Source organism: Rhamphochromis sp. 'chilingali' (assembly GCF_963969265.1).
Source record: "Rhamphochromis sp. 'chilingali' genome assembly, chromosome: 9".
Classification (NCBI taxonomy): Eukaryota; Metazoa; Chordata; class Actinopteri; order Cichliformes; family Cichlidae; genus Rhamphochromis; species Rhamphochromis sp. 'chilingali'.
The window spans coordinates 37,286,372-37,301,684 of record NC_137936.1 but is presented as its reverse complement, the minus strand read 5'-3'; the positions used below and the strand labels follow the sequence as shown (position 1 = coordinate 37,301,684).

General features: G+C 39.4%; 1 protein-coding gene across 2 annotated transcripts in view; it reads right to left on the bottom strand.

Annotated features, from left to right (window-relative positions):
• Window positions 1–2,723: 2,723 nt before the first annotated feature.
• Window positions 2,724–15,313, bottom strand: part of angpt4 (angiopoietin 4) — a 71,488-nt gene continuing 58,898 nt past the window's right edge. The window contains exons 4-10 of one of the 2 annotated variants that reach the window (XM_080891606.1): window positions 11,524–11,608; window positions 10,996–11,143; window positions 10,798–10,910; window positions 10,387–10,488; window positions 10,128–10,294; window positions 9,261–9,394; window positions 2,724–6,314 (exon numbers count right to left, since the gene is read on the bottom strand). In XM_080891606.1, coding sequence (XP_080747732.1) covers window positions 6,154–6,314; window positions 9,261–9,394; window positions 10,128–10,294; window positions 10,387–10,488; window positions 10,798–10,910; window positions 10,996–11,143; window positions 11,524–11,608 — 910 coding nt within the window. In that variant the 3' untranslated portion in view covers window positions 2,724–6,153. The remainder of the gene's footprint in view (window positions 6,315–9,260; window positions 9,395–10,127; window positions 10,295–10,386; window positions 10,489–10,797; window positions 10,911–10,995; window positions 11,144–11,523; window positions 11,609–15,313) is intronic. The other variant, XM_080891607.1, reaches the window with a different exon arrangement.

Sequence of the window (15,313 nt, the reverse complement as noted above, 5' to 3'; positions counted from 1 at the left end):
CACAGAAGGCAACAACGACAAGGTGACGTATGAAAAAGTTTTGTATGATATTATTTGTAAAACTATTTTATCTTGTTTTGTTGTCTCGCATTATGACATCACATCAGGAAATGGATCTTTCAGTATATTGCTTTGCATTTTCAGTTCTTGTCAGTATTGTGGAAATTCTCTCAATTACAATTACAAGAATAATTAAAAAGACTAATAATAGCACTGAAAAAAACTAAACTAAAACGGCACTTTTCAAACAATAAAAAATAAAACTGAAACTAAACCGAATTATAAATACAAGTCACAATGAAATAAAAAGAAAACTAATTATAAAATACAAAACTAAGTGAGATTTATTAGGTTCAGTTATACCTGTGGATGTATAGAAATTTCTATGAGAGAGGGCAATGGACTTTCCCCACTAGATCTCTTTGGGAATAACTTTGGGGGGTGAGATGCGGCGAAAAAGCTCTACAGATGTGATGTTTGCTTTGAGAGTGTTGATGTAGAAGTTTTAAGATGATCAGAATGTGCTTCACTGAGTCTTTGTGGATCAGAGAAAACAGATGTTAAGAGAGGAGCTGTGGTACTTTATGGGGAAGGTAGGAGTGGCAGAGAAGTGTGTGAGAGGGTGGTGCAGGACATGTATGAGGAGGACAGTGACACAGTGATGATGTGTGCTTTATGAGTGTCAGGTCGTGGATTCATGCTGGGGGTTGGGGGTTACACCAGGGATCTGCTCTGAGCCTCTTCTTGTTTGCAGTGACCATCCCATTTCACAGCCTCGCACTTCCAGCCTTCTCGGTCTTTGGAGGAGCCGGCCCACAAAGCCTGGGTCCTCCGAACGATGCAGCCCCTGAATTGAGACACCGCTAAAGTTAGAGAGGCAGAGATAGTTTGGACATGTGCAAAGGGGGGTTAGTGGATATATTACATAAAGGATGGTGAAAATGGAGCTGCTGGGCAGGAGCAAAAGAGGAGGACCACAGAAAAGATTTAGGGATGTAATGAAGGAGGATATGCAGATCCTTTGACCAAAATTTAGCTGTTGTAGTAACACAGTCTGACCACAAGAGGGAGGCAGAACAACACAGAATGGTTAGAAAACAGAACAGCGACCAAGAAGTGTTCACCTGTGGAGCCTAACAGCTTGTGTAGTATAATACTATATAAATATTAAATGTAATAAATGAATAAAAATAAGAACAGAAAAGCAATTTATAGTATAAGATCAGAATAACATAATACTTACGTTTTATTTAAGAAGGCTGCAAGTTCTTCATTCATTTATTTTATCATTCATTAGTTTATGTAAGTTATTATTATTACTATTATTATTATTATTATTATTATTATTACTAATGAACCATAAGAATGCATTTTAAATTCTCTACTTATTTTCTTTTACTTGTATTTTGTTTGTTCTCACTTGGTGTTTAAACTGTTCACTGAAATTTGAATAATAATATATATTTTTTGATGTGAGATGAGAGATTATTACCCTAACCTGAAAAACACGAATGATGCAAATGATATTTTTCTCAGGCTAATTTTAAATCTATAGAAAAATAGTTGTTATTTAATATCTATAAGTTCAGTAAATGCAGGATTGAGATAAAACAACATTATTTCAATTGCAAAGAAAAGTTTCTTAAACTACAGATTCCAATGGTCATAGTACCAAAAGTCTGTACATTCTAAAATGATAAGATGTAAAAGCACATCTTTGTAAGTATTTACTGAAAATATTATTTACTGTCATTGTGCTTTCAGGTCAAAGAGGAACATCACACAGTGAAAGCAGTTTTTAATAACATACTTTATTGTACAGCTGCAGGCTGTTCAGTGTTAAGTGGACAAGCATCACTACATGTGTGCAGTACATAAAAAACAGGTTTAACCCTGGAAAAGTGAAACTTGTTAAACGAGCCTCACTGCAGAACAACATCCTGTACAAAACAGAGACACCAGCCACACACTCCACCCGCCCTCAGCTTCACTCCTGTAAAGTGCATCTTAAGACCATAAAGACCATGACATCAGAAGGATTCATTAAAAGACTTCAAAAAACTGCAAACAAATTAATGGTCTTCACAAATTCCTCAAGAATAATAAGTCGGGATAATTAACTTTTTAATGATAATAATGACAATAAACCTGAAATGCTGTGGTTGCTGGAGACGAGATCAGGTAAGAATTTCATTTGTGATCTTTGGTGTTTGACTGAGAGTGCACTCCTGCCTCAAACCACCACAAATTCGTAGTAACTGAATTTAATGAAGCATTAAACATTCTTGTAGTTTGTGTGATAACATGTTCAAATGTTTTTAAAAAGTAAAATGTGTCATATATGTGTCATAAAAAAGTTAACTGATTAGTTCATATATATATATATATATATATATATATATATATATATATATATATATATATATATATATATATATATATATATATATATATATATATATATATATATATATATATATATATATATATATATATATATATATATATATATATATATATATATATATATATATATATGTTAGAATCATCTCCTGAATACCAAATACCAAAGACACGGGATTGAATTTTCTCACCCACCCACACAACCTAGAACAAATCTAAAACTGATATGAAAGCTGTAATGAAATTCTTGACAGACGCCTCTTTCCAAGCTCTGTTTTAGTTAGTGTCAGTTACTTATGGTTTAATGTAAAACTTGTTACGTGTGTGTGTGTGTGTGTGTGTGTGTGTGTGTGTGTGTGTGTGTGTGTGTGTGTGTGTGTGTTTGCACGGTCTGACAGATGAGAAGAATGACATCAGTGTTTCTCAGACGTTTTCTGGCGTGCCTCCCCCATCAGAAGCCAAAAATGTTCACGCCCCCACACTCCTACAACATTTTTCCTTTATTTATTAAAAACATGACCCAAGTTGACTTTTAATTACAAAAATGTCAACCTGCTAGCATTAAAACATGTGTTTATTTTCTGAACATAAGTTATATAATTACATTTTAAGCTTGATTTATCATCCTGTGCTGAATCTCTGCTCTCGTGTGTCTGCGTTGCTCTGCTGATGTTGGACTCTGATGAATTTTAAACGGCGTGAAAAGTAGAGAACTTCAGAACTGACTGAGTTTACGCTCGTGTTTAAATGATTATTACACACACGTTTACTTTGGCAGACTGATAGCTGTTGCAATTAGCACATTACCACTGTGAGCCCATTAGATCTCATTCAGCAGAGACATTATCCTTGTGTTAATCAATATGATGTTTTCACTGCATGTTACCACCAAGTGGACCATAGATGCTGCAGTTCACGCAGCTACAATGTATCAACTGCACAATTTTAATGGAGCCTCAGTTTCACTGCATGTTATCTGGTTGCCCGGCTGCAGGGGCCCACAGATTGAAAGCGCCTTCATGAGACAGAAAATGAGAAATTCACAACCAGAAATCATAAAATCATATCTTGTAAATCATTTATTGTTTGTATGAGAGCGATGGGAATTTTGTTTTTTTGTGCAGTAATGAAGAGCAGAGACCAACAAGAGACAAAAAAACAATGTTGTTCGTATTAGGAAGATAATTATGGCAACAATACTTTGCTTCAGAATCTGGTAAATCACTGGCGTGTAGTTCACTTTCACTGAATTCTTTTCTTTGCTCATCGTTCAAAACAAAAACAGCTGAAAAAGGTTGATCTGCGTTTTGTTTGCCTCCTTTCTTCCTGTAAAGTTCTTTAAGTGTTGACATATGCAAACATGCGATTACTTATTCATGAAAAAACTCAATCTGCTTGCCATTATTTCTTGACCAATAATGAAAACCAGAGCATTCAGGGTCTCTCCAGCTGCGTGCCTCTGCATGATTCTCTATTTATGATGCACAAGCTTCAATCAACACTGTGCACGGTAAGTAGAATCTGAGATGTGCTGATTCGGCATCTAAGACGTCCCACAATTACGTCCAGGCTCACACGAGGACCCAGGATGGACCGTCCACCACCACCCAAAGGAGGTGAGTGGGAAGAAAATCACCTTCTCCTGCTGGACATCATCCGCTGTGGCTCCTGATGTTGTTCCAGCTAATCAGATCAATCCTCAACGTGACTCTCAGGTTTCATCAGTTTGATCTGATTCATGTTCTGGCAGTCACACCAGCTTTAGCGTCCACGTTTATAAAATTGTTGATAAACATGTGGAAACGCTGGCTTCCTTTAAAAACAGTCCAAGTAAAAGTGGGTTGTGAAAGCCAACTCCACTCTTTGCTCAGTCACATATCTCTCAGTATTAAGCTGTCCGTGTAATAAACTCCAATATCCTCACTGCTTGTTTTCTCGCCTTATATTAACGTTTTCTTAAACATAGACGTTTTCTGTAGAAAGACTCGCAGCAACAGAAATCACAGGACAAACTCATAGAGGTCATTCAGTCCTTACAACAAAAACAAGGTTGTAAATATTTTTGCTAACTCACCTTTTCAGTATTTGGAGGCTTGCAGGCTGCTGTGGCTGCGAGCTGTCATAGAGCTGCTGCTCAGAGTCGCTGCATCATGTTTGCCATCCTGCTCCCTGTTGGAGCAGTTTTGATCTGACAATTATCTGACTAATAGCCTGGCGTGCTGTGTGGTGCAGGCTGTCCAAAAAGTTTGCGCTCCAGTTTTGATGAGTGAAATTCTAGTATTTGAATAGTGTGTTAGCAATTTGCAGGGATCTGTTTGAGAGATGACGCTCCTCACCAAGATTTCCAGGAATTGGTAACTCAGAACGCCACCCTTTTATCCAAGTATGGCCACTTCTGGCTGCAAGAGCCCAATATGGCAGGGACCAAAACACTAGCGCTGAGGTTTCACAATCACACTACAAAAATGATGGGTTTGTATAATTTGCTGCCCTGTGTACCATCTGGAAAGTACATTTTCAGAAATCTGCAGTCTCTCCAGTCTTTTGATATCTGTTAACAAACAATCACTGTCTGTGAAATATCTGGTTTGTTGATTAACATGTTGCAGTGCTTCCACATGGCACATGTAATGCAATTGCTCACCAAAGACCAAAAACCAGCCAATCACTCAAACCTCTCTTCCATTGTTGTGCTGGTGCAGACTGTCCTCATCTCAACAGATCTGAGAAGCAGACGTTGGGTCCATGGGAAGGTGATATGGCAGCCAGAGGCCGTAGCACCTCCCATAGACACGGACATCAGCTATCTAAATCTTGTCTGTGTTTCGGTGCCGGTCATAGATAGTGGCACTATAAACACACTGATAACATCAAAGAGAATCTCGTATTCCCTCCTAAAAAAGTAGGTGAATACCTTCATGCTAGCCACAGATTTCAATTCAGATTTGTGGATAATATTATTTATTCCTATTTACAGTCTTTATTAGACAGTGACAGTTTAATGGGGGCAGCCCAGGCTACAGTAGCGAACTCATCCTTCAGTAGAAATGATGCCTGTTCTACCAGGTGAGCTATGAGGGTCCACATTCATGCCTTTTACCATTAAACACATTCTCAAATGTCATATAGGAAAGTACCGTGAAGCTGCCAGTATGCTCCAGCTCTGGAAACCCCTCAGTCACCCTTTCTGTACCAGCCGGGGTGGAGTGACTGAGTACCACAGAGTGTACCTTTTCCAACCCAAAAGCAACAATCCAACCCACGTCTCAAGCGACTGGCTGGCTGTGTGGGTGAACACTTTTGGCACTTCTCATGTGTACAAACCAGCACAACCATTTTAATAGCTTCCAGCACAGACTGGCTGAAAATGTGTGTCGTTATCATCATATTTAAAGGACAATCACATTTCAAGCAGACGAGATATGTTCTTACATGATCCATCCCTTATTTTCCTCAATATGATCCTTGGTTATGAAAACAAGTCCAGGAGACATGTAACAAACAAGGTCCTCACGAGTCACATGACTTTAACCATTATTGTTTTAAAGTCACTATTTCCTCAGTTCAGGGCTGTACCATATCATATCCAAGAGGTGTTTTAGGGTTGTACCATGATGGTGGTGAAGGTGGGAGCCATTGTTTTGAAGCTTTGCTATCATTAGGATGGTATTTCGGAGGAGTTGAAGGTCGATACCGCTGTGGTATTTAAGCTCCGTTGGATCAAACCATTGTGGAGGGTGAAAGGTGCCTTTAAAAGTCGTAGGGTCGTACCATCATGGAGGTGGCGCGCAGAGAGTAGCTGGGACCTTTGAAGTGGTGCCACTTGATGCCGTTAAGCTTCCTGATGTTATGGCCGATGGAGTAGTACACACCATTTAGGTTGGAGAAACCGCAGGCATCAAACCACCAACCTGATGGAGGCAAGAGGGAGTGAGAAACAAAAGCCAACTAATAACACTAATGCAGTAATAAAACAAGCAGACTGCAGTGGTACAATTTTACTTTAGGAGCACTTGAAGCATATTTTGAATGGAGGAGTGACAGCTAATGTGAACCTGCCAGATGTTTTTATTTAGGTCCAATTAGAGAAAACAACTCAACATTATTTCAACAATGTTTACTAATATTTTTATAATGAACTGTGGGTCTTTAATCGTTTCAAGTAAAATAAAGTTTGTATTAAAAAAAATAAATTAAATTTTTTTAAAAAAAAGTTGTTTTCAAAAAAGTGCTCAACTTAAAATAATGAAAAAGTGTAGTTTGATTTTCCCTTTTCTTATTTTTCCTTAACTACCTCTCATGTGTGAACCAAGTCACATTTAAATCCCTCGTCTCACGTCTCGTCTCCTCCTTTGAGTTTTCTGAATAAAGCATTTGATTGGCGTAGTGGCATCACGTGGGGTGAGTTTCAAAGCGTCTATCGACTACATGCATTGACTACCATAAAGACAAAGATGAAGGCTGCAAACATTAAAACAACATGAGCATAAAAACAAGAAAAGTTCTGCTTTGAAAAACAGAAATGATCTGTGAAAATCTACTAACAGGTAAAGAACGGCGTCTCATCCACTGTGATTGGGTCACGCTCCCAAAGTGCTCATTAATTCTTTATAGCATTACAGAGCACGTTTGTGACGAGTTACCATAAATATGTAACCCATGTTTTCAAATGTCAGTTTCTTTGATTGACAGGTGTGCTGGTTGTCGCAACTCTGCTAGTTTGCTGCTTGTTAGGTTGTGTCTTGTTGTGCAGTTAGCTGCACTAATAGATGGTTAAAGAAGTTTGAGCTTTGTTTGTTTCTTTGTTTTTTAGCACTTATTAATGGAGTGCATTTATACAGCGCTTTTTTAGGCACCCAAAGCGCTTTACAATACCACTATTCATTCACTCTCACATTCACACACTGGTGGAGGCAGCTACAGTTGTAGCCACAGCTGCCCTGGGGCAGACTGACAGAAGCGAGGCTGCCATATCGCACCACCGACCCCTCTGGCCAACACCAGTAGGCAGTAGGGTAAAGTGTCTTGCTCAAGGACACAACGACCAGGACAGAGACAGCAGGGGGATCGAACTGGCAACCTTCCGGTTACAGATGAGCTTCCCAATCCCCTGAGCAGATATTAGCAGATATCTGTATTTTTGTGATGCACCCATAAAGTTTTTGAAAGCAGCTTGCTAACTGAGCTTGCCAATAAATATGTTCACACACATAAATGTTCACCACAATACTGAAGTGCCACTTGAGTCAGTGTCACTGACTCACGGGCGCCCTCTGCTGCCCTAAAGCCAATTTGCACTTAATTTCTATTGAAAGGGAAGAATAGAAAGTAGAACAGTTCCCTGCATTGATTTTGGTCAAAGTTTTAAAGAGTCTAGAAACCAGTGAGTGATGTCACTGTGGCTGCCGTCTTTGATATACAGCTAGTGCTTTTTGAGTGAGTGGCATGTCCTCTCTGATATTTGTTTAGTACTGAGAATGTCATTCTGAAATAATCACACAAGACTCATATCTGTAGAGTTTCCTCAGTACAGGACACAGAACAGGACACATTTCTGTTTAAGCTCCATTTAGATTTATAATTATGTTTGTTCTAAGCCTGCACACAATTAGAAATGTTTGACAAACATAAAAAGTTTTTAACAGTGACTATAAAAGCAATAAAATGTCAGCAGGGGGACCCACTGGGATCTGTTTCTCAGTTTTGTAAATAAGTGACACGTGTCCGAAAATAATACTTTAATTCCTGATCTCAGGATGTTTTTTTTTCTTTTAGAAAGTTTATATTATTTCCATATTTGGGGGTCATTTTCAAAGTCTGACTGAAATTTCTCCGTGAGAGAAAACTGTAGCTGTACATGTTTGTCTGTTCTTCATCTCTCTCCTTACTGTTACTCCCCTCGGTTTCTTATTTCGTCTGTGTCACCGTTTCTCTTTCACTCAGTAAATTGCTGTGATTTTAAATGACTCACTGTCTAATGGTGACCACTGGCGTCTTTTTCTCAAAGGACTTGACGTTTTGCCGAAACGATTAAGTTAATTCACAGCCAATCGAGGGGAGTCTAAAGAGCTGTTTGTCTTGGCGTTGGCGTGAGATGAAGGGTGGTGCAGTGAAAGATGATGGGGACAGATGTTTGAAAGAGCAGAACTTTGGGGGGAAACACTGCTAATTTTGATCTGCAAACAGCAAACAATGTATTTGTGAATCATCATGTGTGTTTTATTTGTTATGTCAGTAGTAAACGTTCAATAAATGTATCCAGTTGTTTCATGGTTTTCATGGTTTTAAGTCAAATTGTGTCTTTGCAACACACAGACTACATCCAAGAATGCTGAGGTGATTGTTGCGGTGATTTTGTGCTTTATAAATAAATTTGAACTGAACCTTATTATTTTTTAATTCAGGTGTTTTTAGCCCACGTGCTAAAGGTGTATAAAATCATGTACCTATCTATGCCTTTACAGACATTTGTGAAAGACGGGCTTGTTCTAAAGAGCTCACTGAAACATGCTCCATGGTTTCAAACATGGCTCCACGATCCTCCTAGGTCTTCCATGACCGGCTGTAAGTTGTGTTGTTAAGTGGAAGTGTTTACGAATCACAGGAACTCAGCCATGAAGTGTGAGAGCATGTAAAGTTTCAGAGCGGGGTCACAGAGTGCGTAAAAGGCCCCACGTTTATGGCCAAGCAGCTCCTGTAGGTGGGATGACCCAGAACTTTTGTCCATGTAATGCATGCAGTGTTTCTATTTTCTCAAAAATATCTTAGTATCTCAACTTTATGGAGTATTTCCAATACATAATCTCGTTTATTTCATTTGTTTGCTTTAAACTGCTGACGAACAGAAAAGCTTCTACCTCCAGTGAGCATCATGGCACATTTGCAGTGTTCACAGTTGTCGTTGTCTTTGTCTCGGGTGCTGAAGCCAGACCCGTGGGTGGTCAGGCTGCTCTGCTTCCCTGCTGTGCCACTGTAACCTCTCAGATACAACCTGAGGGAGAGGAGACACACAGGAGGACAAGATCTGATGAAACAAACACTGATTTAATCTTTTCTTGTAGACAGGACGTATTTACAGTACATCTATGAGGCAGTTAATCCAGCGGATCACCATCTGGTGACTCTGTTTTTGGCAGGACCAAGTGTGTTGGTCCTTTATGGAATTCACTGAATTCTGACCACCCATGGGACCGGCTTTATGGAATTAATGGAATTCCATAAGGTGTTTTTATAAAGCTGTGTGAAAATCTTTCTGTTGCTCAACACAATCACAGACGAGTGCATCCACTCACTGAAGCATGCCAAAAACAGTTCCCCAAGCTGAGCTGCAGTGTTATCAGTTTTCATCAAATTAACAGCAATTTTCACAACTAATAAATTATAAAGTGTTTTTTTCCCCACAGACACTCTGAATAATGCAGCATCTCATTTCCTCAGCTGACAAGATCAACAATTTCAGGACATCATTTTTGGGGCTTATGAATCTGTGGTCTCACCATGTCATTAACAATTTAATTATAATTAATAGCAGGAAAATAAATCGCAGAGTTACAACACAGCAGTATTTCCAAAACAATCAATATTAGTCTGTTCAAGTTTGAATGTTATACACGCCTTCAGATGTAATCAGCAGCTTTTTATTTTCATTATTATAGTAAAAATAAACTCTAAAAACATTAAAGTAAAACACTGTCTGTGTGTGTGTGTTTGGACTGCGGTTGTACCTGTACTGCTGTCGCTCACTGGTCAGTGTAAATCGGTCATAGTGGGAGTGGGCGGAGTTTCCCTCCCAGTCCATCATCTCCACCCTCATAGAGTAGACACCTTGATTGGTCAGCAGGTGCAAAACTTCATTACCCATCCAGTACTCGCCCAACACGTCCCCAAAACCCTGCAGGGAGAATCATAAGAGGAGCACTCTTTACACTGATAACTCAAACTTTGGGACTGAGATAAATCCTGGTGACTGTGACACAAACGCACCATTTTGTACTCCCTCCAGCTCCTCTGGAAGTCCACGCTGCCATTAAACCGTCTCTGGAAGACTGTCCAACCTCCACCACTCGTCTCCATGTCACAGTAAACCTTCAGGGGGAGAAACAGAAATGACTGATCATTAACTACCAATGATGATTTAAATTATATTAACTGTAACTATTAGAATCACATTATTCTAAATACAAAGACACTTGAATATAAAGACAGTTTCTCTTTCTGTTGAACATTTTGAGGTCATTTAAACATAATCGTTGAAGCTGATTTTTAAGGGCAGTTGTTAGCTAGCAGGAAACAGATGACAAAAAAGGAGTTTGATAAGAAAACTCCTGTTAAAGCCATTTTATAAACATTTTAATGTACAAAAATGTTTGCACATGTTTGCTGTTGAGGCGTTACCTGCACAGGTTCAGTCCTGTTGCCGATGTAGATGTGATACAGGCCGCTCACATAGTGACCGGCCTTGTAAGCATCTGCACAGTCCCTCCACATCTGGCTCCTGGGAGGAGCTGCTACATCAAAACGCCAGAAGATTGTGAGAAATATAAATGTACTGTGTGAAAAATACTACATGTGTACCTGTGTGTGTGTGTGTACCTGTAGTACTAGCCACCATGTTAAGGAGCGTGTGGACAGACTCCATCAGCTGCGTCTGTTGTCTCTGCAGGGCGGTGTTGTTGGTGCTGGCGACTCTCAGCCGCCTCTCTAAAGACTCGATGGCCGCCATCTGAGTCCTGATGACGGACTGAGCCAGAAAAAAGTTTCACTGCTGTTTAAGCACTTTCTGCTTTTTGGTTCTACATCCCCACAGACTTGAAAATGTACTTTTTTGTTCTTTACTTTGACTTTTTACTTTTAATGATTTAACAGTTTTACAGATTTTAACATTTCTTGTAATGTTTGACTTTCCCTCGCCAAGACAGCCCAGATTACAGCAGTGAAATCATCATCTACGTGCTTAAAACTCTATAATTAACATTTATCACTCAAGTTTAGAAGCTTGTGGTTTTTAAACCACTTGGGCTTGCAAATATCACGTGAGGCAAAAATCCATGTTGATATTTGATTTCATAAACTTAAAAATGTTTCTGATGGTGATATATAAAATTACAAAGGTTTACTAACTTGAAGTCTATTCTTCTCCTGCCTCATGTCCTCCAGCTCTCCTCTCTGCTTAGACTCCAACATCTGAACTTTGCTCTCCAAATGACTGAAACAAAAGAAAAAAACAACTCAGCTCACAGCAGCACAGTTTTTGTTTCAGAGCTTTTTCCCATAAAGTAAACGAAAGAAACTGCAAAAATGCTTTGATTGCATAATTTACACAAGTCAAAGACAAAGTAGATCTTTGTGTTTTGATGATACAACCAACAAAGTTAATAAAATGCTCTGCTGTGAGTTTTCTGACTCATGTGTGTTATCAGCTCTATGCATGCTGTTTGCTTTTAACCAGGTTAGACGGCCGTGGCCCTAAAGTGCAAAACAAAGCAACAAAAAGAAAAACAGAAGAAAATCTCAGGAAATAAAACGAGACTTCACTTTAGACAAAAGTTTATTTTCTTTATTCTTGAATGAATAACAGTCTCAGTCATCCCGTCAGAGGACGAGAGTAATGGTGACGTTTTAATAGTTTTATCAAGAGTCATGTTGAACTGTGGTGATGGAGGGTTTTGGGTGATGCACAGGCTGAAAATCCTAACTGGGTTTGCATACAGAGTCCATCACTTCATGCTTCTCATTCTGCTCCTCTGCTATATTTTTTCTTATACGTTGCACTTAGATTTAAATTTTTCATATCTGGAAATGTGAATACAAAGGCTTTCTGTTATAAACTCTGCTGTCACACTATTTTTTGTTGTACTAAGGAAAAATGAGACTCAGTAATATCATCACAACAGAAATAAGAAGCTTCCTTAAACATAAGAGATGCTGGTGTCCTTCGCTGCACGCGGTTTCGCAGTTTGCCTCACAGTTCAGATGTGAGTCAGTAATTGTTCTGTGATATTTGCAAGATCGCACAAATTCCACTGTCTGTATGAGTCTTTTAAAACCTGAGGACTAATATTATTTTTTGGGAGATCAAGTTTTTGTGCAGGTTGTTTTTTTCTTTCTTTTTCAGATGCAAAGAGAAAAGCTGCCTTTCTAGTGCTGCAGGCCTGGTGTTACACAAACACTTGTAAAGAAATAATGGAAAAGGGCCCAGGAGATTCCACACTTACAAAACCAAAATGTAAACTAGAAGGGTTCTGGAACAGCTCACTTTATTCAGTCACGATTTCTACCCTTGTAATAGCTTTACACGCATGCAAACAAGCAGCATAGGACAGAGGAAGAAATCAAGGCTTTCCTGAGAAATCCTAATTACATCCAAGTGAAGAGCAGGAGCAGCAAAATCTTGATAAAAACATTAAGGTGGTCTGAAAGACTATATTCTATTCTGTTTTTGATGGAGCGGAGTTTTTACCTCCCGAATTACTCTGTCTCATTAGCGAAGCTGCAGCAGCGAAATAAAGATTAATATTGCGACCATCATTTCTGGTGCCAGATCAGACCACAGTTCTCGTTATCTGTGCAGCTGAACCAGCAGTAGAGCTGCTGAAAATAGACTCCAGCCCACAGTTGGGTCAACAAAGTATGAGCCAAATGAATGAAACCCGATGAAGGAGTGGCAGGAGTTTCAGAGGGGAACGTGGGACACTCGAAGTGGCTGAACTTCTAGTTCAAACTCGCTAAGAGTGCGTTGGTCTGCAGGAGTCCAGTGGAAAAATGTTATCTTCTTTTAAATGTTTCTACAAATAAGCTCCATCTAAGTGACTTATGTGGTGAAAATATGCTGAATACACACTAACTGCTGGCAGCCATTATCAGAACACTTCTTTTAAATATAGTAATTTGAATCAGCTGTGTTGGATCAAGGATACATCTAAAACCTGCAGGACACCGGCCCTCGAGGCCTGGAGTTGCCCACCCCTGATGTAGTGTCTTTGTCAGATCCACGCCTAACTCATAACATCTGTTTTTTAACAAAAAAAACAAAAAAACACTCAGCTAAATGCTCCACAATAAGATTTCGTGTCTTTACCGTCAGAGATTAGCGTGTTAGCATGCTAAGTAGCCAACCATACAGTCTCTTGAGGCTGATTCAAAGGACCATTAATTCTGCAGTTTTTTAGATTTTAAGATTAAAAATTTGACACATAATGTCATTTAACATTGTTAATAATCTCTGTCTCTCTTCCACAGCGTGTCTTTATCCTGTCTTCCTTCTCTCACCCCAACCAATCACAGCAGATGGCCCCGCCCCTCCCTGAGCCTGGTTCTGCCGGAGGTTTCTTCCTGTTAAAAGGGTTTTTCCTTCCCACTGTCGCCAAAGTGGTATTTCATAGGGAGTCATATGATTGTTGGGTTTTTCTCTGTGTATTATTGGAGAGTCGACCTTACAATATAAAGCGCCTTGAGGCGACTGCTGCTGTGATTGGCACTGTATAAATAAAATAGAATAGAATTTAATTTAGTATACAGTAAACACTTATTTCTTACACACTTTCTACATAAATAAGTAAACTGATATCAAAAGATTTAGGCTTCAATACTCTGCTGTAGTTCTGTAATACGTGAATATGAATCTTACAACCACACGTCCACTTTCTGAGAGGTGTAGCTGACATAAGTCAGACGTGAACCACCATCATGCTGTATCATGCAGCTCGTTTACAGCGATGACTGATGTTATTCTACATTAGCAGGTGAGACTTTGGTCACATTAGGAGCTGAAACACGCTATCAGCTTCTGCTTCTGATCACTTCAACATGCTGACCCGCACATGAACGGGGAAACGCTAATGTGGTGTGGACTGATGGGGAGCCACTGATCGCTGTGGTTTGTGCAGCATGAGTGAAGTGGTGTTTGTGAATGTGTGTGTTAAAATGTGTGTGCAAAGTTTATGTACTCTTGTAGATTCAGACAGCTGTTTTACTGAGGTCTCAAAAGTATGCGAGCCAAAAATGTATTGTGTGGGTGTTTATGGTTTCAGGATTTCTAGAAGTCTCTACTCCTAGAAATCAGGAGCAATCGGGCACAAAAGACACAAAGACGTCAGTTTTGTTGACACAAACTTAGACACGGTTGCTAATAATGTGTTCAGTGATGCAATCTACTTTGGCTTCAGTTTGAAGATGAAGCTGGATAAAGTCCAACTGGGGACTTTAACAGATTTCAGATCTGTATCATGTCATCTGACATGTTATCAGCTCTTCTTTGATTGCATTGTCAGACTGGTTTGGTTTCCCATTTTCTGTATCTGGACCAAACATGACACCTACATTTGTTTAGAAAGGTCTCATCGCCTTATTTCCTTCATACGTGTCAAAGTAAAATCCACATGAAAGCCAGGACGATGGGCTCCCAGCAGAACATCTCACGATAACGAGATGATCAATGTTACTGATTTGTTATCGACTTCTTTGTGCTTTTGATGTTGTGGCTGATCATCAGCGAATGTTCCCCTTGCACCACAGTCTCACACACCCGCACTCTGTTTGTCTGTTACTGTAAACATGCTCGATAATTGCTCTGCATGTTTTACTGCACAGTGCACGGTCCAAGTTCACCTCACAATGAAAAATGACAAAAATATTGTGTCTCCAAATATTTCTGCGTCTTGCAGTAACAGCTGAGGACATATTTACGTCGCTGCGATGATTTGCTTGTATTTCAGATGTTGTCACTGATAAGCTGCTCGTCTTTTTTCCTGTCAGACTGCAACAGAATATGTTTTAGATGTTGATCTGTCTCGGGGGAAATCTCAGAAATATGCCACTATTAAAGAGGCTGATCATGGACGCACGCTGTTGAAGAAGCAACATTTTGACATCATGTCTAGAAGCAGATCCAGTATGTAGCAGGAATGCTAAA